Below are 27,654 nucleotides of genomic sequence, written 5' to 3' on the forward strand. Positions count from 1 at the left end.
GGATAGAGAGGTAGGAGAGAGGAAAGAAGTAGGGGGGAGAGATGGTACTTCTTTTAACAATAATGTGACAGGCAATGGAATCTAAGCAATAAAGACACACAGACCTTGGGCTGGAAGTGATGCTCAGCGACAGAGCTGGTCTAACCTAGGTCACCCAGCTACCCCAGCAAGCTACAGGGCCCTAGGTCCTCCCTACCCAGCACTAACACAGAGACCCTTTCCACCTAGACGTCAAGAAAGGCCAAGTGGAAAACCTGCACTTTGACCCCAAACTGCCAGAAACAAAGAGGCATCCCCCTTAAAATAAGATAATCTTATAGCATAATAAACCAAATTTCTGGACTTAATTTTTAGAAAAAGAAATTCTCACCATAGCAAACATAAGAAACATCAACTCAAATAAGACAACTGGCAGATAAGATGGAGATGGCACAGATATTAAATTACCGAGCAAGGTCCCTAGAACAAGATCATAACATTCCTCACATGAAGTGTCAAAGAACTGTGCACACACATTCCATCAAAGTCAGTTCCCTGGAACAAAATATTATTTCAGTGTTTGTTTGGTTTGGCTTTGCCTTTTGAAACAAGCTCTTCTCCCTATGTGGTCCAGGCTGGTCCCAAGCGCTCCATCCTTCTGCCTCAACCTCCTGAAAGCTAGGAATACAGTACTGGGTCATCCTGCCCAGATCACAGATCGTTTCTTTGTTTCTACTTTGTTGTTACTTCTCTTTTTAGTTTTTGTTTAAGACAGTCAGTCTGATGTTCCCCCACACTGGCTTTGAACTCACTATGTAACTAAAAATAACCTTAAACTCAGTAACTTCCTATTAATAGAGAACAGGTCTCCTCCTACTGAGCCAGTACATTTTCTAACGACACTAGATATATATATATATATATATATATATATATATATATATATAGAGAGAGAGAGAGAGAGAGAGAGAGAGAGAGAGAGAGATAGATAGATAGATAGAATACACACCAAACTTACATTTTTCTAAAACAAACTGCATCATCTTTCTCTTTCTCTCTCTCTCCTCCATCTCTCTCTCCCCTCCCCTGTTCTTTCTTGCCTTATGATGAATTTCCTGAAAGGCATTTTCTTCATGAGCAAAGGCTTGAATGCACATTCCACCCAGCTCCCTTTTTTCCCCTGTAAAATGGGTAATATTGTCCCCTGAGGAAAGCTGCACAGTAAAAGCCAGTTTAGTTATGACCCGCTACATGTTTGTTTTTTTCAATCACGTTTCCAGGAGTTGAGTTTCACTGAGCACATTTGTAACTTGTCAGTCTATTTGGGAGAGTTTGGCGGGCACTATCTTCTGTACTGCTGAACTGAAATCTTGCTTGACTTATTTAGCTTTTCTGTGGATCTCAATATAGGCAAAGAAACAGAATCCAAATGTCTGGACAGACTTCTTGTGCTCTGTAAAGATTAAAAACATGTTCTCTTAATGGCAAGCTCTTCGACCCTCCCCCCAAGGGAGAAACAGCCTTGCTAGGCCACAGAAGAGGATATTGCAGCCAGTCCTGAAGAGACCTGATAAGCTAGGGTCAGATGAAAGGGGAGGAGGTCCTCCCCTATCAGTGGACTTGGAAAGGGGCAGGGAGGAGAAGAGGGAGGGAGGGTGGAATTGGGAGGGAATGAGGGAGGGGGCTACATCTGGGATACAAAGTAAATAACCTATGACTAATATAAAAAATAAAAAATTTAAAAAGAAAAAAACATGTTCTCTGTGTGTGTGTGTGTTTATGTAGTCATGAAGTATTTCCTTAACGTGAGGCTTCAAGCACACAGAGAGTAACTCTGTTTAGCAAGTTTGGAATGAAGATAAAATAGTAAGAAATACTGTGAAAGCAGCACAGCAAAACTGCAGGAGTCCAAATTTATAGTAAACTGTCTTTAGAAAAACAATTAAGTATCTAGAATAGTTCATGGTTTAGTATTTAAAATCATTCTCTTAATCGTTTTGTTCAGGAAATAAAAATTCTGAATACAATGGACATGAAGCAAACAAACACTCCTGACCCTCTAGCCTCCACCTCTCAAGCGCTAGTTACAGGCATGTGTCACCAGGCTCTTTGGACACTGTTTAAATAGCACGGCCCTCAAAGCCTATATGGAACCACTAATGAAATACTAAAACCATGCTGTCTTTCAAGTCAGTAAGACCTGCTAGCCCCAAGTCTAATTACTATATTACCAGCCGTTCTAGCAATGCAACAGCCCCAAAGGCTAACAGGATGGCTTGGGGAGTAAAGGTGCCTGCCACCAAGCCTGGTGACCTGAGTCAAACCCTGGATCCCACTTGGTAGAAGCAGAGAACTGATTCTTGGAAGCTGTCCCCTTCTTCCACATGCATACTGTGGCGTGTGCGCCCCACATACAATAAGTAAATTAACGTTCCAAAAGAACAAACAAATTAAAAAAAAAAAAAAAAAAAACAGCCACACTAAGGAAACACAATTAAGATCAGAACTGGAAGCAAAACACAACCATTCCTTGCCGGCAGTTCAATGGCCTGCCTGCAGATGAGGCTGGGAGGTGGCTCAATCAGTAGAGTGTTAGCTGTGCAGGCAAGAGGATCCGTGTGTGGATCCCCAGCACCCACGCAAAGGCCAAGCAGAGACTTGTGCATCCAGAATCCCAGTGATGGGAAGGCAGGATCAGGAATGCACTGGCGGGCCAGCCAGCCCAGCAGAGTTGGTGAGCTCTAAGTTAAGAGAGAGATCCTGTCTCGAAAATTAAGGTGGAGACAACATCAACCTCTAGCCTCCATACACAGGCATTCACACGTGCTCACACCCACATGAACAAGTACACATGCCGGGAACACAGAGGGGGAGGCAGAAAGAGGGAGGGACTGAGAGGGGGAGGGTTTATCTGCAGGCTATCAAACAAATGTTGCTGGATGGAAAAACAACCTAACAAATCTCAAGAATGTTATTTTTATTTTAAATTACGCCTTTGTCTGCATTTGTGCGTGGGAATATGCAGATGCTCACGTAGTCCAGAAGAGGGCATAGGATTCCCTAGAGCTGGAATTACAAACAGTTGTGATCCGCCTAAAGTTAGTACTGGGAACTAAACTCAGATCCTCGGAAACCATCGCACACACTGTCAGCTGCTCCAGCCCCAAGAGTGTCCTGATGTGGCTAGCAATAACTAAGTAGGAAACTCAATTTTAAAAATAAATTCATACATTATAAAGCATAAAAATCCCTAAAAATAAATCCATCAAAAAGAATGCAAAAGAATTTAAAGAACATTATAAAACATTACTGAAAATCTACAAGACATGAATGACCAATAGAATACCTATACTGCATTCAGGAACAGTAACCAAGTATTCAATTCTTGTCCATGAAATATCAAATTAAATGTAAAATTTTTTAATTAGTCTATAAGAGTGTCTCAAATCAACACCTCATTATGTTTTTTTTTAAATTAACTGATTTTAAAATTTACATTCTAAAGGAAGAGCCAGATCATTCAAAAAGAAGAAAGAAAAATCAAACCCACTAAAGAAAAAAATGTATGACATGGCAACGGGATTCAAATTGCATACTTGGAGCAGAGGCAGATAAACACATCAATGAAGCAAAGCAAAATAAAGGCCAAACAAAATTGTCCTAAGCACAGAGCACAATGGGGTACACATCTGTAATCCTAGCATTCTGGAGGCTGATTGAAGATTAAAAGTTCTGAGCTCTATGGTAAACTCCTGTATCAAGAAGAATATTCCCGAGCATAAATGTTACTTTAATGTGACAGCAAAGGAATATCAAATTGGAATGTACTTTTCAATCACTGGTGCTGGGGCAGCTGGCTTGTACTTGGAAAATAAAATCAACTATCTTACATATATATTCAAAATTTAACTCAAAAAAAATGAAATTCCTTACAAGTTCTTTGGAATGGGAACGCACTTTTAAAAATAGAAACACTGAAATTTTTGACTCTATCAAAATTTAAAATTTCTGGATGCCAAAAAAACAAAACAAAACAAAAAAAAACCACTTTAAAAATGTCACAGTGCACTAGGAATGTAGCTTAGTGTTTAGCACACACTAGGTTTGGTCAAGCGCCATAAAAATAAACAAATAATCACATAACAGGGACAATATCTGAAACAAATCAGCACATGATACCTAGTGTCCCTATGACACCAAAAATGGCCAAAAATGCAACTTTAAAAATGGACAAATCACGGACAGGCAATGGATGATGCTCAGACTTACCACTAATCGGAAAACTAAAATTCTAGAAGCAGTGTAGTTCACATTCACTGAACTTGAAGCTAATGAGGGAAAGCAGACCCTCTCTCGAGTTGCCACTGGGCTGAGGTCAACCCACAAGGTGACAACTGGGTAGCTGCCGTGCAACCAGAGCGCCCCAGAGCGTCCAGAGCGCCCAGAGCGCCCCAGAGCGTCCCAGAGTACCCCAGAGCGCCCCAGAGCGCCCAGAGCGCCCAGAGCGCCCAGAGCGCCCAGAGCGTCCCAGAGCGCCCAGAGCGTCCCAGAGCGCCCCAGAGCGCCCAGAGCGCCCAGAGCGCCCAGAGCGTCCCAGAGCGCCCCAGAGCGTCCCAGAGCGCCCAGAGCGTCCCAGAGCGTCCCAGAGCGCCCCAGAGCGCCCAGAGCGTCCCAGAGCGTCCCAGAGCGCCCAGAGCGTCCCAGAGCGTCCCAGAGCGCCCCAGAGCGCCCAGAGCGTCCCAGAGCGCCCAGAGCGTCCCAGAGCGTCCCAGAGCGTCCCAGAGCACCCCAGAGCGTCCCAGAGCGTCCCAGAGCGCCCCAGAGCGCCCCAGAGCGTCCCAGAGCGTCCCAGAGCACCCAGAGCGCCCCAGTCCCCTCTTAGGGAAATGGCATGTGTGTAAAGAAGTTCACTACGCTGTTTTGTGTAGTTGGAAAATACTCGTGTTGTTAAAAAGTTAGCTGGACATAATGGCTTATGTCTAATCCCAGCACAGGGAGGCTGCGGCAAGAGCATTGTGAGTTTAAGATCTGGTTGACAAAAGGAAATTAAGTTGTATATTCACATCAGACTCTGGCTTTAAGCCTGCCTGCATACATTAGCAATGATGGATTCTAAAAACAACACTGAAGAGTTGGTTGGTTGGTTGGTTGGTTGGTTGGTTGGTTGGTTGGTTGGTTGGTTTCAAGATAATGCTGAAAGTTTGCATGAAATCGATTTTAAAAATTCACAGAACAGTGGACCCTTGTATATAGGATGTAAAGCTGAGACAAGACTAGAAACCTAGACAGAAAATCGCCGCCAGAGGAACTGAGCAAGGCAAGAGAGGGAAGGGGCTGAGAAGAGAGAGGGGCTGAGACTCACCCTGGAAGGTGTCTGTCACAGACTGCTGTCAGCTGGGTGGTCTCGGAGCAGGTGTGCCTACACCAATTAAAACATGTCCCAGGGCCCCTGTCACACGCTGGCCAGCACTTCCTCGCGCAGCATATGACAGTATGGATTTCCTCTGACAAGAGGATGGAATGTTAGTGTGCTTATTGTGGGTAGTGGGTCCAGGGATCTTTCCTATATCTTCTTTTGCATATTATTACCCAAACCAAACTTTGAAGGCTATATTTAATTTCATGTAATTAAAAAAAAAAAAAAAAAAAAAAAAAACAGCCAGGAGCAGTGGCACACATGTTTAATCTCAGCAGGCAGAGAAGCAGAGGAGGTAGATCTATGGGAGTCTGAGACCAGCCTGGTCTACACAGTGAGTTCCAGTCCAGCCAGGGCCACACAGTGAGATCCATCTCATGAAAAAAACAACAACAAAACCCTGCCCCTTCTGCAGTAAAGCTCTCACCCCAAGCTTCCGGCCTCTCGCCTAGTCACCCGCTGCATCTCCTGTGATGCAGTGACCACAGGAAACCTGCTCTCTCACGCCAGTCCCTGCTCCACTGTCCTCTTTCTACTGTTGTGGTCACCACACCCTCCTCTGCTTAAACCTTGCAGCAGCTCCCAATAGTCTCCAACAATCTCGAAACAAAAATATATTAAAAAGAATAAACTTCCGCCAAACAGTAAGGCCAAGTCTATGTAGACTCTTCAACAAACAGACACACGCAGACACAAACAACAAACTGGACAGATGTACCAGTCTAGTTCCAGTACTCAGGCCCTGAGGGAAGCCCTCGGGACTCTGCAACCAAGGAGCAAAGTGAAGTTCTCTAGGGAGACAAGGCAGTCTTTATCACAAGGCTGTTCTCCAAACTTCAATCCTGCCAGGGTGCAAGGAGCTGAACAGGAGCTTCCACTTCTCCACACCCGCATCTGGCTTTCCGGCCCTCGGCATCAAAGTCTCGCCCCAGCCCTCAATACACACCCTCCTTCCCTCCCTCTGCTCCTCTGCTTGTCCATCCTCGTCACTTCTCTCCACCCCGCCCCCCCCCCCTCCTGCACTATGGAACGTGGGTCTGGTGCATTCCATCCAAGCTCTACTGGTGAGCTCCAGATCCACCTCTCCTGAAGCCATTTCAGGATACACATCCTTGAACTTGTCTTGTAAATGAGACCTTTGCAAACAGAAAAGCAATTCCACTCTCAGCACCCAGACAAGCAGTGGGTCAATCATCCAGGGTAACCGAAGCCCTGCACCTACCTCAACATCCCCACACCTGCTCCAACATCTTCAACTGTGCATCCTGCAGGGTTCTGCCTAAAGCGATTCAGCCAACAGTGTCGCCATTCTTGGAGCTGGAGCGATGGCTCAGTGCTCGGAGCACAAACTACTCTTATAGAGGACTTGAACTCATCTCCCAGCACCCATTTCAGGTGGCTCAGAACTGCCTATAACTCCAGCTCCAAGGGACCTGATGTTCTCTTCTGGACTATGCAGGCATCTGCATATCCACATGCACAACATATCACATACACACATAAGTTACAAAATAAAATGGTGAGGACAAAAAGATGACACAGTAGTTAAGAGCATGTCCCCTCTTCCAGAGAAGCTGGGTTCAATTCCCAGCACCCATATTGTGGCCCAAAACCATCTGTGTAACTCAAGCCCCAGAGGATCCAGTGCCCTCTTCTGGCCTCTGCAGGTACTGCACACACACACACACACACACACACACACACACACACAGAAATATGCATGCCAACAAAACATCCATATACATAAAAGTAAATAGGTAAAAATTTAAACAAGTAACTTTTTTCTAATATTACCATCTTTTTACTCCCCATTCTTTGACATTTTTATTGTCTTCTAGCTTTTGCCACTTCCCAGGTCCCAACAGCCCCAATCTGAGAGCCCACTTGTCTTTTGACAGAGAATTCCGCTCTATGAATGATGACAGGTTAAGTGGTGTGGCCAACTGAGTGATGGCAGCACAGCACAGCAAAGGGGCTACAGTCAGTTCTTTTTTGTCTGAAGAACTTAACAAGGTTAAAAACCTAATCTCTGTTTCGAAAAACCAGAAGGCCCAATTTGTCAACTCAGCATAGAATGATCCCTCATCCTGATGAAATTCACAGTGACTGATTGCTGTACAGACGTCAAAGGTCATAGACCTAACTGTGCCTCCACAAAATGAAACCCAGCCCCATTAGGACTGTATTTGGAGACAGGACTTTTATGAACCTAAGTGTATTCTGAAAGGTCACGAGGGCAGGGTCCTAATGCACTCAGAGCGGTGGCCTGCTAACAAAGAACACTGGTTCTCACACACACACACACACACACACACACACATTCTCACATAGAGAAAAGGTGACATGATGGCACAATGAGAAAGGAGACAGACCCCTTGCAAGCCCAGAAAGAGACACCAGACACCAACCATGCAGCACCTTGAACTTGGACTCTGGCTTCTGCGGAAGAAGTCCCTTGTCTGTTATTTATTAGGCAGCCTTACCAGTCAAACACTCCACTTTATGGAATGTAAAATGAGGACACAGCAAACGAACAGCCATCACCAGGGATACCCACATGTGGCATCTACACCCCCCAAATAAGTCAGAACTGTTACTAACCAGCAGGCCCAGAACTGGAGCGTGTGGCTTAAATCTCCTCAAGGAATCTGGGGTGCACTGTCTAGTGACCTGACACTCACACTAACCACATAAAGCCCTTGGCCTTGACCCAAATACATTCTAACCAAACTCTCCTTCCGTGATGTCCAATCTGGGTCCTAGCAGCTCAGCACTAACATATGGGAAGACAGGCTTCCCCTTGGTGCTGGGTTCATTCGTCTTTCCCTTGGGCAAACTGTCTCTGGGATTCAAACCAGAGAATTATACTTCTTAAGCCCAACCAGCCCTCAGAGAGACTTCCATGGGCAGTAAAGACCAGGAAGGATGAGCTCATACCCAATGTATAACACCTAAGTGCATCACCCTTTGCTGATGAAAATTTACACAAAACAGAGCACTTCTGAATAATGAATGCAATCAATAGATCTCTCATTTCCACAAAACAGAGAGAGAGAGAGAGAGAGAAAGAACGAGCTCAACAGTGATTGGTGCCATGCAACAGACACTCGGCCAGGCCAGCAGAACTGTGATGAGCCTTAAAGGACCAGAGTGACTGTTGCAGGCAGTTGAGACATTTAGGACACAATGAAAGGCCCCTGGCAGCCTCCTGAGGTGAAACTATAAAGGCAATGACAAGAAATGGAGTTGAGGGAATCAAGGACAAGTGTGTGATAAGGAGGTTCAGGTCATAGCCAACTCCTAGAGCAACATTCAAAGTAAGCAGCCCTTCCCAGGAAGTGGAGTGGTCTAAAAGAAGACACTAAGAACATTAAAACACCTTGATACACAGAACTGGAATGCTTTAAAATGCTGAGAAACACAAGCCTTTAGAACCCAAGGAAGAGCTTTACTTACATGATGGAATAATGAACTGTGGCTCAGTGTTGCCTGCGTAGCCAAGCTTGGTATACCTAAAAGCACAAAGTCATCAACACAGGTTTAGACGGCAATGCTCTCGACCACATCCCGCTCATGTCTTTCATTATAGCCATGCCAAGCCCTAAAATGCCTAGCCTAGAACACTCCCTTGAAATTTAAAAAATAAAAAATAGAGACAGAGAATAAGAAACAAACTGTGCTCAGTGAGAGTCATTTCAAAGTGGTTGCAAAGCTTACAGTATCGGCTTGGTAGCAGACTGGAAGTTGACCCTCGTCTGACTCTCCGTGTCCTGACTCTCACCAAGCTGCCATACTCTTCCGACCCTCACGAGAACACAAAGATGCAATTGCCCTGGTCCTGCACTGGGTCACTGAAAGGTTAAGCTGCCCAGACTAAGCTGGTGAAATGAGAAATGAGCCCAGGTCTAACCCTGCAGCCAACGCCAGTGAGGGCTCTGTAGAGTACTTCCTTCCTCACTTCCTGATTTTTGGAGCATTAGAGACTGATTATGTAATTTTCTTAAAATGCCATGGCATATGTCTAGACACAGCTCCTGCCGTCTCCTGAGGAGCATCCGATGGGGGCATCTCTTTTCCATCTCAGAAGAAGCCCACTTTCTGTCAAGAAACTCTGGTAGCTTCCAAAAGTCTTTACGAAAACAAATGCCAAAATACTACTTTCTGTTCCAAGAGCATTCGATAATCTCCTAAATATAAAGGGGGGAGGGTGAAACATCACTCAGACCATCTGCTGGAAGGGAGCACAGAAAAGCGGTCTTGGGAGCTGAAGATCAGTACCCCCTCTCTCTGAGGGGCTGATCACCGCAGTCAGGCAGTCGGCAGCCAGCCTTTGATTACAGTGGGCACAACACTCCCCAGGACTAGAACGAACAATGAATTTGTTCTAATTTACATGTTGTTTCGAGATACTGATATTAAATGCTTCCACTTGATATTTCTAACTCCTCTTATATTATGATTTTTTAAAAATATACTTTACCATATGCTGGCTTTGGTATTTCTGAAAGCATAGTGAGTGAAACAAGCAAGCCAGCTGCCCTTATACCACACCTACTGAACATGCTCCATGGGCTTTTCATGACAGGGGAGGAGAAAGCCAGACTCTGAGACTCGTAGGCCCTACAGGACAAGGCCCATCTGAGGCCCCAACCAGTCTGCACACTTCAGATCTGGGAACAGGAATTAATAACCAAGTGGATCCATGGTCTCCCGTGTCAGGGATCACAGACCCAAAGGAGAGAAAGTTTCCAGGCCGTCCAGAGCCTGGAGGCCTTGGAGAATTATGGCAACATGGATTGAGCTTGAGAACCCAAGACGAGCACTGTATGGTGACACAGCCTGTAGTCCCAAAACTAGGGAGGCCGAGGCAGGAAAACAGCAAGTTCAAGGCCACAGTGAGACTCAAACAAAGACAGCCATCATCCCGATAGGGCCTGATATCATCCTGGAGGCATGCCCTAATGAACTGAGCTACTGGCCCAAGGCTGAAAAGATTACTGAGCCAATGAGCAGGACAGGTTTCACTAAATCATCAAGTCTAATTATATGTTTTAGAACAAGACAAGTCCTTCACTCACCTCCTACTCCCCAAAACTATGCCCTTGCACATAAGTCACCTCAACAAACCCATTCTTCCACGCGGTTCCTTTATGAGCTCTTGGTGTTTATGGCCCTGCCGCTGCTCCCTGGGGCAGTACCTGGGCATGTAGCAGAATTTCCTAAGTACCTGATGATTGCATTCTTGCCAGATGCTGAGGTACTAGGAGCACAACTGATGTTTAATGGGGAGATGCTGAAGGTCATGGGAAGAAAAAGTAATGAAATCAGGAAAAAAAAATTAGACTCTACCTATCCCATGGGAGAGGACCGACCCCTGACGCTATTAATGTTATTCTGCTATGCTTATAGACAGGAGCCTAGCATAACTTCTCCGAGAGGCTTTACCCAGAAGCTCATGGAAACAGATGCAGAGATCCACAGCCAAATGTTAAGACAGAGCTCTGGGAGTCACATGGAAGAGTTGGGGAAAAAATTGAGGGAGCCAGAGGGATCAAAGATACCACAAGAAGACCTACAGAGCCAACTAACTTGGGCCCATGGGGCCTCACAGAGACTGAACCATCAAGCAAAGAGCGTGCATGGGCTGGTCCTAGGCCCCCTGCACATTTGTAGCAGATGTGCAGCTCTTCATACGGATCCAACAACAACTGGAGTAGGAGCTCTCTCTGACTCTGATGCCTCCCTTTGGATCCTGTTCCCCTAACAGGAATGCCTTGTCCGGCCTCAGTGGGAGAGGATGCGCCTAGTGTACCAGGACAGGCTGGTACCCATGGGGACATCCCCCTTCTCTGAGGAGGAGAGGGGGAAATGGGGGAGGGGCATATAAAAGGGGGGACTGGGGGAGAGGAGGGGATGTAATCAGGATGTAAAGTGAATATATAATTTTTTTAAACATCAGATTTTTTTTCTGTTCAGAAGAGAAGATCTATGTATAATGGGTTCAAAATACGGTAATATGTAGGCATTTATTAATAGCAGGTGCTAAGGAACATTCATGTTTGCTATATTTTTAATCAAGCATTTTGTTGTTGTTGTTATTTAAGATGATGCCATTCTGTAGTGGTGCAGAATGGGCCACTTAGGACTGTGCCCAAGTCCTTAGGAGGCAGAGGCCAGCCTGATTTACACAGGGAATTCTAAGACAGCCAGGGCTACACAGTGAGACCTCATCTCAAAAACAAGCAAACACACACAAAAAGACCATACCCTATGGCACCACATGGCCTGGATTCAAATCCTATCTCTGTTATTTGCCAAATCTGAGGGAACCGCTTTACCTCTCTGTATGCTGACTTCCCCACCCCCTTCATTACAGTTGAGGCAATAATACGATGGAGGTAACACACATGAAAATGAAACGATGATGTGCTTGTAAGTTTCGTTTATTACTGTACTATCATCTTTCCAGATGTCTGAAGTATATCATTACATTAAATTCTGAAAGGTAGCCAGGTGTGGTGCACACACTTACAATCCTGGCACTTGGGAGGTAGAGTCAGAAACACTGAGAGCTCAAGGTCAGCCTCAGCTGTACAGCACAACAAGTCTGAGGCCAGCCTGGGCTACATGACACCCTCCAGCAAAAATATCTTTGTTTCTTTTTTTTTATTTCTTTTTTAAAACGTTTTTATCAGTTCTTTATGGATTTTACATCATGCACCCCAAAGCCACTCATTCTCCCTCCCTTCATACCCATTCTCCACCCTTGCAACCTCTCCTCCAACGGAGAGAAAAAAATTCTTTGTGGAAGCTACAGTGTGTTCCACAGTATGCCCTTCTGTACACACTTCTCTGCTTGCAAATGCTCATTGCAATGAGTCATTGGTCTGGTACAAGATCTCTGGCTTCTGCTACTCTGTGTGTGCTGGAACCTCACTGAGACTCCTCTCTGATACCCTGTTGTTGTGCTGCGTTGTGGAAATCCTGTAGTTTTGGAGCTATAGGACCAGCCCCTTCGTGCACTTCAGCAGATCATAGATGGGTAGATATTGGGGGTGGGCCAATTCAAAGCTCTGGATCTGGGCCTAAAAGGTATCTGAGATGGTCAGCCCACCAGCTCTCTCACTCTCATGCCCAAGGGTGACTCACCAGCAACCACGCAACCAGGGCCAGCTCTACCATGCTGTCCAGGTGGGGTGCAGGGCAAGCTCTTCCAAGTGTAGCAGCTGGTGAGGAGCATGGCTAACTCTCCCATTCTCATGACTCAGAGGCCAGCTCTCTCACCTGCCATAGGTGTAAAGGAACAAGGGAAGAGAAGAAGGCCTCTCTCCCTTATTGAGGCCACTGCCCAGCAGACAAGAGGCAGGGGTGGCTCTCCTGAGCTAACACCCTCAGGGCCAGCTCTCCCACAACCCTACATCCAGGGCAGGCCCTACTCTGCTGCCCAGGTGAGGTGAAGGGCCTGCTCTCCCAGGTGCTGCAGCAGGTGAGGGACAGGGCCAGCTCTCCTGTTCTCATGACCCTCTTTGAGGCCAGTTCTCCTCCCTGCCTTAGGTGGCAATGGCAAAAGGGGGGGCATCTCTCCCTTGCTAACACCAACTCAGCAGACAAGTGGAGGGGCCAGCTCTCCCACACTCACACCCTCAGGCCAGCTCGCCCACACCCCACTACCTGGGTCAGTTCTACTGTGCTGCCCAGGGGAGGTACAGGGTCCCTTCTCCCAAGTACTGCAGCTGGTGAGAATTTTTTAAATGTTTTATTAAAAAAAAAAAAAAGTGGCTCAGCTTTGCCTTAAGCCACAATGGTCACTCTTTGTACCACCAGAGACAGTCTGACTTGAGGACTAGTAAGGATGAAATGGTCCTTAATGGTGACTTTAGTAGACACCAAAGATTCTTAAACAGCTCCATCTCATCTCCCTGCCACAGCAACAAAAGATCAGATTACAGAAATGGACAAGAACCCTTATGACCCATGCTCCAAACTTCAACCAAAACTTCCAATGCTATTCAGAATATCCGGACTGACATTTTGAAGTTACACAACATCCATTAACACCTATAGCCTGAGGCAAACTACCATATTCTTTTTATTTTATTTTATTTTATTTTATTTTATTTTATTTTATTTTATTTTATTTTATTTTTTGAGACATGGTTTCTCTGTGTAGCCTTGGCTGTCCTGGACTCACTTTGTAGACCAGAGAACCACCTGCCTCTGCCTCCCTGAGTGCTGGGATTACAGGAGCCCATCCAGATCAGATGTGGGGTTGATTCCCGTCCAACCCCTGAAATCTCTTCTTGAGAGGGTAGAAGTGGGGACCACTCCCTTCCCTATGCTAGGCCTGCATGTTCTGGTAAAGTCCTGCTTATCCCACCTCTGTCCACATCAGATGAGGCCACACAGTCCTGGCACCTTGAACTTCCCAACTCCTTATAAGGTCACGTCCAGCAAGTGCCTGGAATTTTTCATGCAAATAAGGCATTCATAGCCTCTTAGCCTCAGCCAATGAGGTACACTCACCCCAAAAGCCTCTACCCACTCCCCCCAAATGTAAGTAGCCTTTGCTTACCCTGCCAACTCCCCATGCCCAGTTAAATGAGTTGCTCAATGAAGCCTGCTTACCAAGAGTCCTTTCTCATCCCACTCACCTGATGCCTTAAGGTCTCCATCACCCCTGGCCAGCTGGCCGTTCCTGCCTCCATTTCCCTTTCAGGCCACCAGTCTGATTACAGGCAATCATGCTATCAGGGGACTGGGTGTGGAGTGGGAACAATAGAATGCATTCAAATTCCCTTTTACAACCCAAGCTTCCATGGGCATCAGTTTCCTAACTACAGTCAAGGTGTCTCACACTGTTGTGTCACCGAGAACACTGATAGGGGAAAGGGGAAACAACCCAAAAATCTTCACAATGGTCCGCAAAATGTTTGTCTACTAGACACATGACTTCAAATTGAGGTTTTATGTGGCTGCCTTGTCTGCTTTATAACCACAAGCGAGTTTAAGATCATCTGAGCAGACACCTGAAAAGAATCAGCCATTCATGACAAAACCTACCACACAAGTTCCCAGGCCCAGAACAAGACTCCAGAAAGAACCTGGCACCTGTATTTCAAAATCCTATTCCCTTTGCCCCCAAAGGTTCTAACTATCAGCCAGCCTAGAAGTAATTCCCAGACCTACATCACATGGAATCACCTTTCCCCAACCTCATGGTCATATTCTAACAAAGTAACTCACGACTCACCACAACCACCGATAAACTACATCTACACACTGAAGTTTAATATTGACCAAAAGTCCAGATGAAAGGACCCAGGCACACTTCTTAGGCATTCAATGAAAAAAAATAAATTTCTATTTAAAATTGGAAATTTCCAGTCTCTGAAGAAAGAATTAGAAGAAGATATCAGAAGATGGAAAGATCTCCCATGCTCATGGCTTGACAGGATTAACATAGTAAAAATGGCCATCTTACCAAAGGCTATCTACAGATTCAATGCAATTCCCATCAAATTAACAACACAATTCTTTACAGACCTTGAAAGAAAAATTCTCACCTTCATATGGAACAACAAGAAACCCAGAATTGCTAAAACAATTCTCTACAGTAAAAGATCTTCAGGAGGTATCTCCATCCCTGATCTCAAGCTGTACTATGGAGCAACAATACTAAAAACTGCATGGTACTGGCATAGAAATAGACTGGTGGATCAATGGAATCGAATAGAAGACCCTGACATAAATCCACATACTATGGACACCTGATTTTTGACAAAGATGCCAAAACTATTCAATGGAAAAAAGACAGCATCTTCAACAAATGGTGCTGGTATAACTGGATTGTCTACATGTAGAAAAATGCAAATAGATCCATATTTATCACCCTGCACAAAACTAAAGTCCAAGTGGATCAAAGACCTCAACATAAAACCAGACACACTAAACTGCTTAGAAGAAAAAGTGGGGAAGAGCCTTGAACTCATTGGCCCAGGAGACAACTTCCTGAACAGAATACCAACAGCACAGGATCTAAGAGCAACAATCAATAAATGGGACCTCATGAAACTGAAAAGCTTCTGTAAGCAAGGACACTGTCATCAGAACAAAACGACAGCCTACAGATTGGGAAAGGATCTTCACCAACCCTATATCTGACAGAGGGCTAATATCCAGAATATATAAAGAACTAAAGAAGTTAAACAGCAAAAAAATCAAGTAATCCAATTAAAAAAAAAAAAATGGAGTAGAGAGCTAAACAGAGAATTCCCAATAGAGGAATATTGAATGGTAGAGAAACACTTAAAGAAATGCTCAACCTCATTAGCCATCAGGAAAATGCAAATCAAAACGACCCTAAGAATGGCTTATACCCATCAGAATGGCTAAGATCAAAAACTCAAGAGACAACACATGCTGGAGAGGTTGTGGAGAAAGGGGAACCCTCCTCCACTGCTTGTGGGAATGTAAACTTGTACAACCACTCTGGAAAGCAATCTGGCGCTTTCTTAGACCACTAGGAATAGCGCTTCCTCAAGATCCAGCCATACCACTCCTAGGCATATACCCAAAAGAGTCTCAAGTACACAATAAGGTCATTTGCTCAACCATGTTTGTAGCAACCTTATTTGTAATAGCCAGAAGCTGGAAACAACCAAGATGTCCCTCAGTGGAGGAATGGATGCACAAATTGTGGTATATCTACACAATGGAATATTACTCAGCAATAAAAAACAAGGAAATCCTGAAATTTGCAGGTAAATGGTGGGATCTGGAAAAGATCATCCTGAGAGAGCTATCCCAGAAGCAGAAAGATGCACATGGTATATACTCACTCATATAGACATATAATATAGGATAAACCTACTAAAATCTGTACACCTAAAGAAACTAATCAAGAGGGAGGACTCTTCCTAAATGTTCAGTTCCTATCCAGAAAGGCAAAGAAGATGGACATCAGAAGAAGGAGAAAAGAGGGAACAAGCCGGGAGCCTGACACAGAGGACCTCTGAAAGGCTCTGCCCTGTGGACTATCAATGCAGATGCTGAGACTTATGGGCAACCTTTGGGCAGAGTGCAGGGAATCTTATGAAAGAAGTGGGAAACAGTAAGATCTGGAGAGGGCAGGAACTCCACAAGGAGAGCAACAGAATGAAAAAATCTGAGCACAGGAGTCTTTCCTGAGACTGATACTCCAACCAAGGACTATGCACGGAGATAACCTAAGACCCCTGCACAGATGTAGCCCATGGCAGTTCAGTATCCAAGTGGGTTCTATTGTAATAGGAACAGGGACTGTCTCTGACATGAACTGATTGGCCTGCTCTTTAATTACCTCCCCCTGAGGGGGAAGCAGCATTACCAGGCCACAGAAGACAATGCAGCCATTTCTGATGAGACCTAATTGACTAGGGTCAGAAGGAAGGAAAAGAAGACCTCCCCTATCAGTGGACTTGAAGAGAGGAATGCATGCAGAGGGTGGAGGAAGGGAGAGGTTGGGACAGGAGGAGGGAGAGAACCATAGGGGGGATACAAAGTGAATAAAAGTGTAATTAATAAAGAAAAAATATTGCATAATTTACAAGTAAAAAAAAAACAAACTAGGGCAAACTAGCAAGAAAAAGAACATAAGCTCATGACAGAAGCATTTAATCCTTACAAGATGTGGTGGTTTGAATAAGAAGGACCCCATAGGCCCATTGGCAATGGCACTATTAGGAGGTGTGGCCTTGTTGGAGTGGGTGTGGCTTTGTTGGAGGAAGAGCATCACTAGTGGGGTAGGCTTTGATGTCTCAAATGCTCAAGCCATACCCAGTATGGCAGTTACTTCCTGCTGCCTGTGGATCCAGATGTAGAACTCTAGGCTGCCTCTCCAGCACCATGTCTGCCTGTATAATACCATGCTTTCCATCATGAAAATAATGGACTAAACCTCTGAAACTGTAAACCAACTCCAGTTAAATGTTTTCCTTTATAAGCGTTGCTGTGGTCCTGGTGTCTCTTCACAGAAATAGAAACCTAACTAAGAAAGACGTTTGTACCAGGGAAGTGGGTATTGCTGTCATAGGCCTGACCATGCTTTTGTCTGGAGGAAGGTGGACTTTGAGACTTTGGATTAAAAAAGCAGTTGAACACTTTAAGTGGGGCTTAATGGGCCATCCTAGTAGAAACATGGGGGACAGTGGTGCTGAGGGTGATCTGAACTGTGAGGTCTGGATCAAGAGGTCTCAAAGGAGAAGAATGTTAATATATGGCCGAGAGATTATTCTTGTAATATTTTGGCGAAAAAAAAAATGTGGCTGCTTTTTGCCCTTGTCTGAAAAGTCTGCCTAAGGCTAAATTGAAGAGTTTTGGATTTGTTGCCTTAACAGAGGAAATTTCCAAACAGCCTAGCATTGACTCTGTTGTGTGGTTATTAGTGCTCACTCTTAATGAAGATCTGTAATGAAAAGGAGCAGCTGAGGAAGGGAATACAAAATGTACAGTTCAAGGAAAAAGGGGGCACCAGAAAGTGGAATGGAGCCAAGTCCTGTGTTCAAGGAGATAACAGGTTAAAGGAAAGCCTAATGTTAAATGGAATAAAGGAAATGGTGACCTCAAGGCAAGGTCCTTCTCAGCTAATATTCCAACTTGTAAAAAGAAATTAAAGGCAAGCTTAGGCATTCCAGGCAGATTTCTGAGTTCGAGGCCAGCCTGGTCTACAGATTGAGTTTTAGGTTGGCCAAGCTTAAGCAATGAAGAAAATCATGGACAACAGAAAGCTAATAAAGATGTAATTGCTTGCTGTTCCAACTTGGAAGCCTCGGCCACGTGGTTCTGACTTTAGAGTCAAGGATACAAGAAAGCAGTTGTGAATCTCCCTCCATAGCTAAGGAAAGCTGCTGAGGCCAGGCATGTGTCAGGGGTGTTCCTGCATGGAGGCCTAGAGAGGCCATTTTGTGAAACTGTGAAGGTGAGGCCTGAATTGCCTTGGAGACCCCAAGATGGTGGAGATGCCAGAGCCATGGGATACCTGCTGAGGAGACCTGCTAACCAGGAGGAAAAACAGCCCAAGAGGAAGCAGTGTGAACAAAATAAAACAAAACTGAAAGAAGTTGGAGATCTGATGAGCACTTTGACATTAGACATAGAGATTAAGAGTTTGGAGTTTGCCCAGCTGGTTTTTGGTGCTGCTTTGGTCTAGTATTTCCTCACTATGCTCCCTTTTCAAATGGCAATGTATATCCTATGCCATTCTATGTTAGAAGTATGTGATCTGCTTTTTTACCTTGATTTTACAGGGGATTACAGTTAAGAGATTGCATCAATCTGAGAAGAGACTTTAAACAAGCTTGAGACTGTTATAAAGTCTATGGGGACTTTTGAAGTTAGAATAAGTGCATTTTGCATTATGATATGGCATTGGGGGCTAGGGATTACAATGTGGTGGACTGAATAAAAATGGCTCCCATAGGTCCATAAGGGGTAACACTATTAACAGGTGTGGCCTTGTTGGAGCAGGTGTGGCTTTGTTGGAGTAAGTGCATCACTAGGGGGTGGGCCTTGAGATTTCAGATGCTCAAGCTACACCCAGTGTGGCAGTCACTTCCTGCTGCCTACAGATCCAGATACAGAACTCTTAGCTACCTCTCCAGCACCATGTCTGCCTGTATGCTACCATGCTTCCTGCCATGATGATAATGGACTAAATCTGAAGCTGTAATAATGCTTTCCTTTGTAAGAGCTGTCATGGTTATGGTGTCTCTCCACAGCAATAAAACACTAAACAAAGTAACTAGAGCTGGGATCTCTCAAACTGGGACAAAAGGAGTCTAGACACTTTTCTCCTGAAGTCAAGATTCGGCCAAGAACACTATCGCTGCTGCTTTGGTTTAACTTTGTCCGGGGAAAATCAGATACTACAAATCACATGAAAAACCAAAACTAAAACAAACTAACAAAAACCTAACAAATAAATATTGGGGAAGAGAAAACAAAAATAATTTTAAATTTTATTTATGTTTATTAAATGTGTACAAGTATTTTGGCTGCATGTAGGTCTGTGCACCACATGTTTTGCAGAGGTCAGAAAAAAAAAAACATCAAATCCTATGGAACTGGAGTTGTAGACCATGTAAGTGCTGGAAACAAAACCTGAGTCCTCTAGCAGACTGTTCTGAACCTCTGAGTAATCCCTCCAATTTCTACCAAAATATTTTAAGTGAATATTATATAATATTTTCTATAATTATATATAAAGTATTATATGTAAATTGCATAAAATTAATAAATTTTTATTATATTAAATTTATATATAATATGTAAATTAGATATTGGAATTTTTAGAAAATATTACATAATAGAATATATTATATATGAGGAAAATTAAGTAACAAACAAAAAGCAATAAGGAATTCAATAAAATGACAGCTACTAAACAGACAAAAACCAACAAGAACACTTGCTGAATGAAGGTCTCACTCAGAATGCCTCAATCACTGAGCGCCAGCCTTAACACTGAACTACGTGTGTGATGATCTCTCCATACACACAAGTAGACACTGACACAGAAAGAGTCAGTGTTTTTAAGGAAACATCAAATGTCACTAAACCCATGTGTACATGTATTACAAACCATTCAAATGTGGCTGATATTGAATCTGGAGTGGGTTCTGTACCAGTAGCAATCAACTTCACATATCTATCAAAATGTTCAGTGTGTAGAACCTATTATAGAAACAGCAAGTGTCTAGGAATTTGCCATCACGAGAGCATTACGAATGCCTACAAAGACATGCACAGGAAAAAAAAAAGTCCACCTCAGTACTATAAGAGCAAGACAACCAACTGGCACAGCAGAGGGCACACTAAATAAATTGCATCCATTCAATAAAACAGTAAAGAGCAATCCAAAAGGAGTACTTGTCATTACTGTCATAAAGGGATACACATAGCACCACAAAACTGAGTTCAAGTCTCAGAACCAGCCACATGACTTCAGGCAAACAAATTATTCCCTCTAGATGTGTTTCCTTCATCCGAAGCCTCTCTCAGCCTCTCAATATTTAGACTTAATTTTTGAAACTATTTCCTAATTCAAAAAGCAAACATGATCTCATCAACAATGTTACTTTTGCTGAATAGTATTTGATATGTACTTTCCTCCGTGGCTTAGACACAGTCTCTGAATTTACACACTGATATTAACATCTGCTTGTGTACATTGAAGATTTCCTCCCTGTTGCTTATCTTGAGTTACACAGTCACGAGTCACTTAGCAAAGATATATCCTGAGAATGCACTATCAGGTGCATTTGTCATGTGTGTGAATATCATGGGCCATACTTCCACAAACCTATCATTAAGGTAACCATCACCGCCCACACTGACATAACAGAACCACCAGCATTCATGCAGTGCACTGAAACATACATTTTCTGAACTGTAATCAGTTAAACAACCTAGGTGATCATATCTACCACATCTCTTCCTTAAGGCACTTTATCATGTTTTAATGTTGAAAGCCCCTCCCATACTGAATTCTGTATTTTTCCTCTGGTTTCATATGTGTTTTGAATCCCATGAGAAGAACCATGCTAACCAGTTTTCCCAAACATCTTAGAAGCATGAAAGTCTATCACTTTCACTGGATAAAATGGGCCATTCTTATAATCAGCACTTAGGTGACTGAGACAGGAAGACTGATGGGTTTGAGGCCAGCCTGGGCTACACAGTAAATTCCAGTCTAGACTTACTGTGAGAGAGAGAGGGAAGGAAGGAAGGAAGGAAGGAAGGAAGGAAGGAAGGAAGGAAGGAAGGAAGGAAGGAAGGAAGGGTGGGTAACACACCCAACAGCTTCTGAACGCAAGGACAATGTCACACCTCTGCTTTCTTAAAGACTGTGCCCTCCAGGTTCAAAATCAAAAACAAAGGTATTCACTGAGGTACTGGCTGGGCATGGTAGCACACTCTAATCCCAGCACTGAAATGGCAGAGGGAAGAAGATCTTGAGAGTTCTAGGCCAGATGGTCTAAGCAATAGGTCCCAAGCCAGCACAGTCTATATAATGAGGCCGTGTCTCAAAAGGGAAAAAAATAAATTGTGGTACATTTACACAAAAGAAGGGGGAGATAGAAAGACCTGGAGGGGACAGGAGTTCCATAAGGAGAGCAACAAAACCAAAAAAAATCTGGGCACAGGGGTCTTTTCTCAGACTGATACTCCAAACGAGGACCACTCATGGAGATAACTTAGAACCCCTGCACAGATGTAGCCCATGGCAGCTCAGTATCCAAGTGGGTTCCCTAGTAAGGAGAACAGGGACTGTCTCTGACATGAACTCAGTGACTGGCTCTTGAACCCCCCTGAGGGGGGCACAGCCTTGACAATGCAGACAGTCCTGATGAGACGTGAGAGGCTAGGGTCAGATGGAAGGGGAGGAGGACCTCCCCTATCAGTGGACTGGGGGAGGGGCATAGGAGAAGCAGAGGGAGGAAAGGTGGGACTGGGAGGGGACAAGGAAAGGGGCTACAACTGGGATAAAAATTACAGTTTATTCACTTTGTTTCTCCCCCTGTAGCTCCCTTTCTCCATAAATACATTTTTTAAAAAAGTATCCACTGAGGTCTCACTCCCTCTCCTGCCCCCAACTGTGCTTTCCATTCTTGCCTTTTCCATATCTCTTCCGTATCTGCACCGTATCCTTATCTGCCCCATACATTTTAAACAGTCCTAGAACAGACTCTGCCTCTTCCTTGGAAATGCCACTATCTTTCAACAGCACATGGAGACTTAATTCTGCTAAGTCAGGAGAATTAGCTGACTGAACATACGTCTATATAATCAAAATTCCTCCTACAACCATGTGTCTTGAGCAGAAGGTGACAATGTAAGCTCAATTATTTTATGTTCCAAAGTAGAAATGTTACATCTTAAAACTGTTTCCCATCTTTATATGGCACTCTGAAACTGTACCCTGAAGAAGGTTCTTTTGAGTGACAGCCTTCCAAACTCCTGTCTCGGTCCTTAAATTTCAACCAGAACTGATCTAACCCCAAAATGTCACAAAAAACTGTTACCTGATCTTAATGGTATAGTCCTTAAATAACACCAAATCTTCACACTGTGCACTAAAAACACACAACCAATTTTTTAAATGTTCCTTACCTTGCTTTATAGAAAACCACGGTGTCTGTTGATGAAACAAAGACTTGCTTTCTGTTCAAATTTATTAATTTTATCTAAATTTATTTCTTTTGTGGTTTTTTGTTTGTTTGTTTGTTTGTTTGTTTGTTTTTGTTTTTCAAGACAGGGTCTCACTACATAGCCCTGGCTGTCCTGGAACTCACTATCTAGACCAGGCTGGCCTTGAACTCGCAGAGATCTGCCTGCCTCTGTTCTCAAATGCTAGGATTAAAGGCGTGCACCAACACACCTACGTTAATCTTTTAATCTACTTAATCTGCCTTATTAAATTACCTAGCATACTTGTATTCTTCTCTCCCCAAGTGCTTCTTTTTCCTCTCTATGGTATTTGGTAAAAGTAATGTAATGAAGGACTCACTTGTGGATTCTCAATATTAAAAGACAATATTTTAATCATTAAAACAATAGTTTAACTGTTTGCATGGCGAGGTAAACACGAGCTAACTTCATTCTTTCCCAAAGTTCCCTAGAACTAAAGGAAAATGGCTCCTAAGTCCGTTTGGAACATTTCAAAACCCAATGCTGCTCTGCTCTCTCTTCCTGCTGCCTGCAGATCAGGATGTAGAACTGGAGCTACTTCTCCGGCATCACGTCTGCCTGCCATGCTTCTCACCACAAAGATAATGGACTCTGAAACCATAAGCCAGCCCCAGTTAAATGCTTCCCTTATTAAGGCTTGCCATGGTCACAGTGTCCCTTCACAACAATAGAAACCCAGGGGGAGGAGCCTTACCAGGCCACAGAAGATGACAATGCAGCCACTTCTGATGAGAACTGATAGACTAAGATCAGAAAGAGGGAGAAGAGGACCTCCCCTATCAGTGGACTTGGGGAGGGGCATGCATGCAGAAGAGGGAGGGAGGGTGGGATCGGGAGGGGAGGAGGGGGGGCTTGTGGGGGGATACAAAATGAATAAAGTGTAATTAATAAAAGTTAAATAAAAAATTAAAAAAAAAAAGAAAGCAACCATTTGTAACTCTAGTTGCAGACGACCCTAGGCCTTCATCTGACCTCCATGGACACCAAGCATACATGTAGTATACATACATGTGTAATGGAAGTTTTGGCTTCTTTGAAAACTCAAGTTATATTATGTAAATATGTTTTTGCTTTAATCCCAAGTGTGGAATTTTAGCTCGGGCTTTAGTTTGTCCGCATCTGATAGTTATCTTGTGCAGGGTGTGGCTTTTGCCAGCTGGTAACAGCATACCTTGTGTCTCTCGGGGCATGGAGTGGGGCATGGAGTTCTAGAACACTAGGAGATGAAATTTGAGAGCCCCGAAAGCAGAAGCGTGGCGTTCGGTGTCAGTGTGTGGCTTGTAGCAGTTTGGAGAGACCCAAGAGATGGACCGTGTGGCAGTTTGGAGCATACAGACACAGAGAAATGCTCTGGGACACAGCAGCTTGGAGGAGACTGCTGACTGAGTTTGATGTTGATGGAGAATGGTCTATCCCCCAAGTACCCATCGACCCTAAACAGCCGGGAGAAGAAAAGGGGTCTCTGCCCCCTCTCTACATTAACCTTCTCTCTCTCTACATAGGGTTGGGGCACTGGTAGAAGGGAGGTAGAGGCCTAAACAGCCCAAATAGAGTAGAGTTTTTTAAATGAGTGCTATTCATGTAAAATACTTACAACATACTTTTTTTCTTACTCTGTATGAAGCCACAACGAGAAAGAAACAATAGCAAAATCCTGCCCTGGAGAGCTGATCAGCTCTGGCCGTTGAGGAAGTATGGTTTTCATGAGAATGGCCCCATAGACTCAAAGATTTGAATGCTGAATCATTAGGGAATGGTACTACTTGAGAAGGATCAGGCAGTGTGGCCTTGTTGGAGTAGGTGTGTTCTTGTTAGAAGAAGTGTGTCATTCGGGGTAGGCTTTGAGGTTTCAAAAGTTCAAGCCAGGCCCAGAGACTCTCTTCCTTCTGCCTGTAGAGCTGGAACTCTCAGCTCCTTCCCAAACCTCATGGCTTCCTGTGTGCCATCAGGCTCTCCACCATGACAATGATGGACTAAACCTCTGAAACTGTACGCCAGCCCCTGTTAAATGCTTTCCTTTGTAAGAGTTGCCATGGTCATGGTATCTCTTCACAACAATAGAACACTCACTAAAACTGAAAGCTAGCAGCAGCAAAGGCTGCAAAGCAGACCCATATTCACCCCAGATCCTCAGCAGCTCTGGCCTCAGCAACTACACAAACACCTGTGGAGGTTGGGAGAGAAGCTCCAGGAAAAGCAATACACTAGGGCATTTCTGTCCTTGGGCTTTGGTGAGAACACTTCCCCATACAAATGCTGGCTACTCTCCAGATGCAGCTCTGCCTGCTAGGTGATTCTCTGCAGTGTCTGAAGAAAAGGGTCTCTGGAACCAGTGACAGGACTAATGGTATGTTATCAAATATTCTCTCAATCATTTTAGAAATGGATCAAAGCTTAATGGTAGAGTACTTGTCAGAAGGCCTTGGAACTGAGCTCTGGCAACTTAATCAATCAATCAATTAACAATTTTTAATTATGAAGCACTCTTTCAAAGCTTCAGCTTTGCATCAAATAATACTCCCGCTCTTTTTTAGTCTGAATTTGTTTGTCTAGCTTTATAATTATTTTGTTTTATGTGTAAATGTAATAAGAGCCTTCTCAACAGACCAAAATAAAAACTCAGTCTTCCTTGATCCGTTGTAACGGAGGAAGCACAAGGCAGGTATCTCTTGTCCACACTTCCTGCCCAGTCTTAACCTAGTTCTTCATATGTTGGCCTTTCAGGGATTCCTGCTGTCCTGTTAACTTGCTAATACTTTTTTAAAGTCCTTCATTAGCATGTATTATACATAATGAGTGTCATCATGACATTTTCATACTTGTACATAATGTATTTAGATATTCATCGCCCTCATTACCCTCTCATACCCCTCCCACTACACTAACCCTCTTCCTCTCTCCATATGTCGATCCTGTCAGTGTTTATTCAGCTTTTAAAGGTGGCATGTTCACACTTCAGCTCCTCCATTTGCAGAATCCTCGCTGCTTCATCTTCCATTGGCTGGGTTAGACCTACAAGTAGACTCTTCAGTGAGGTGTGTGAATGCTACAATTCCTCAGCTTTTGCACATCTGAGGGTGTCATTATGCTGCACCTTAATGACATTCCAATCAGATCACATTGTCACTCCAGCACGCTGCTCCATCACCTTCAAGCAAGTCACACTGCTCAGAAGTTGAGACGAAGCTGATTTTATGAATTCCACTCGAGGTAGCCCATCTGCATGTATACCAGTTACTCCTGCTGGGCTCCAAGAAAATAACTAACAGAAGCAAGTTAAGGAAGGTTTTATTTAGGTCCGCAGTACAAGAGTCCATCATATCAGAGAAAGTATGACAACAATTACACGGATGTTCCATCCTTTCTTCTTATTCCAGTCTCTTGAGCACACTGTCTCTGACTGTGACACGGGTCTTTAGCTCGTACATTATATTGGGAGATGTCTGTGTGCTGTTTGAGCAGATGACCCAAGCATGTCTGTCTAAAATGTGCTCTTAAGGCCTCTTGTCTGGGGATAGACAGGCTTCCCTAACCACACACAAAGAGAGAAGAAAACAGTAAAACTGCTCAAGAATAAAAATATTTGTCCTTGAGAACAGCTTAAAAGTAAACGATTTCCAACAGATGTGAGGATTGTTTATAAAGAGCCTGTCAATGGGAAAGAGAAGCAGGAAGTTGAGCCAGGGGAGGTGCAGCCATGGAAAGAACGCTCACTGGGAATTCCAGCTGACTGCCTCAATTTCTCTGGGTTGGCTTCTATTGTACGTTGTGAGCAACTGATGTGATGATGCATCTCTGTCTGTTACTGCTTGTTCTTCTACTTGGAATCATCACGTAGACTCTGAGTCAGCAACTCCAGCTGGCCGCCTGAAAGGGGCTTCACAGTCAATTTCCGGGAATGTTTTAAGTATCTATTTGATCATGTTCTGCTGTCTATCTATCATCTACCTATCACTTGCTATTTATTCTTTTGCTTTGGCTTTCTAAGTACTTAATAAAAAAAGTATTGCTTCAGCAGCTCATTCTTCAGACCATACAGAAGCTCTCGGAGCCTCTTTTTCAAAGCTTGTCCTCATGGAACTGAGACTTCAGAGGCATGGTGCTATTTCTTGGCATTTCCAACAGGGAAGGCCCATTGAGGAAAAGCTATTTCCTTCTAGTCAAGGGAAGGAACCCCTAGCCTGGGTGACGAGCTAACATTCTAGCTGGGCCCAGCCCTCCGGAAGATAGATCCACCTTAAACATGCTAAAGAAACAGGAGTGATGTTCATCCCTTTAATGAGGGGATGTACTTCTCCTTTCCAGACAGACCAGCCTAATACAGGCATGTACAGAGGTGCAGGCATGAAGCTGGCATAAGCCTGCCCACTTTTCTGAGTTACTCTGAAAAGCCTAACTTCTCATTCTTCTTCTTTTCAGTGTCTTTGGATGTTGACCAGAATTGAATCAGGCTTCCCTGAGCTGAGAGTGGTGATTTACACCTTTAGCCCAGTAGCTGTGAGACAGAGGCAGGTGGGTTTCCACGAGACAGAGGCAGGTGGATTTCCACGAGTTCCAGGCCAGCCTGGTCTACACAGCAAGTTCCAGGCTAGTCAAAGCTACTTAACTAATAATGAGGCTCCGGCCCAGAAAAACAAGACGAAATCTGCTTTCTCTGGTACTCAGGGCTTTTTCATTCTTTCTTTGAAGCCCCACTCCTATGAGCATGGCTGCCTGAGCCTATGCGGCTGACTTCCATGCTTGCTCAACTCCAATGGCATGGCTTTTTCCCTTCCTAGTCTCCATCTTCCACCTCTGGGCAGATGATGAGCTTGCCTTCCCTGGGGTTTTTCTTTTAAATGTGAATAAAACTGTCCTCAAACTCAGAATCTAATCTTAAATTCATTCATTCATTCATTTTGAGACAAGTTCTCTCTATGTAGTCCTGGCTGTCCTGGAGCTCAAGATGTAGACCAGGCTGGCCTTGAACTCACAGAGATCTAACTGCCTCTGCCTCCTGAGTGCTGAGATTAAAGATGTATACCACTCACTTT

General features: G+C 44.1%; 1 protein-coding gene across 4 annotated transcripts in view; it reads right to left on the bottom strand.

Moving 5' to 3' along the window:
- Actr3b (actin related protein 3B) overlaps positions 1 to 27,654 on the bottom strand; it is a 92,059-nt gene that overhangs the window by 47,137 nt on the left and 17,268 nt on the right. For 2 of the 4 annotated variants that reach the window (XM_060373773.1, XM_021636891.2), the window contains exon 2: positions 8,852 to 8,907. The exons of 1 other annotated variant lie outside the window; for it this stretch is intronic. In XM_060373773.1, the coding sequence (XP_060229756.1) occupies positions 8,852 to 8,907 (56 nt within the window). Of the gene's footprint in view, positions 1 to 8,851; positions 8,908 to 9,112; positions 9,132 to 27,654 lie in introns of those variants that run through there. One more of the 4 variants, XM_060373774.1, reaches the window with a different exon arrangement.

Source organism: Meriones unguiculatus, chromosome 21 (assembly GCF_030254825.1).
Source record: "Meriones unguiculatus strain TT.TT164.6M chromosome 21, Bangor_MerUng_6.1, whole genome shotgun sequence".
Lineage (NCBI taxonomy): Eukaryota > Metazoa > Chordata > Mammalia > Rodentia > Muridae > Meriones > Meriones unguiculatus.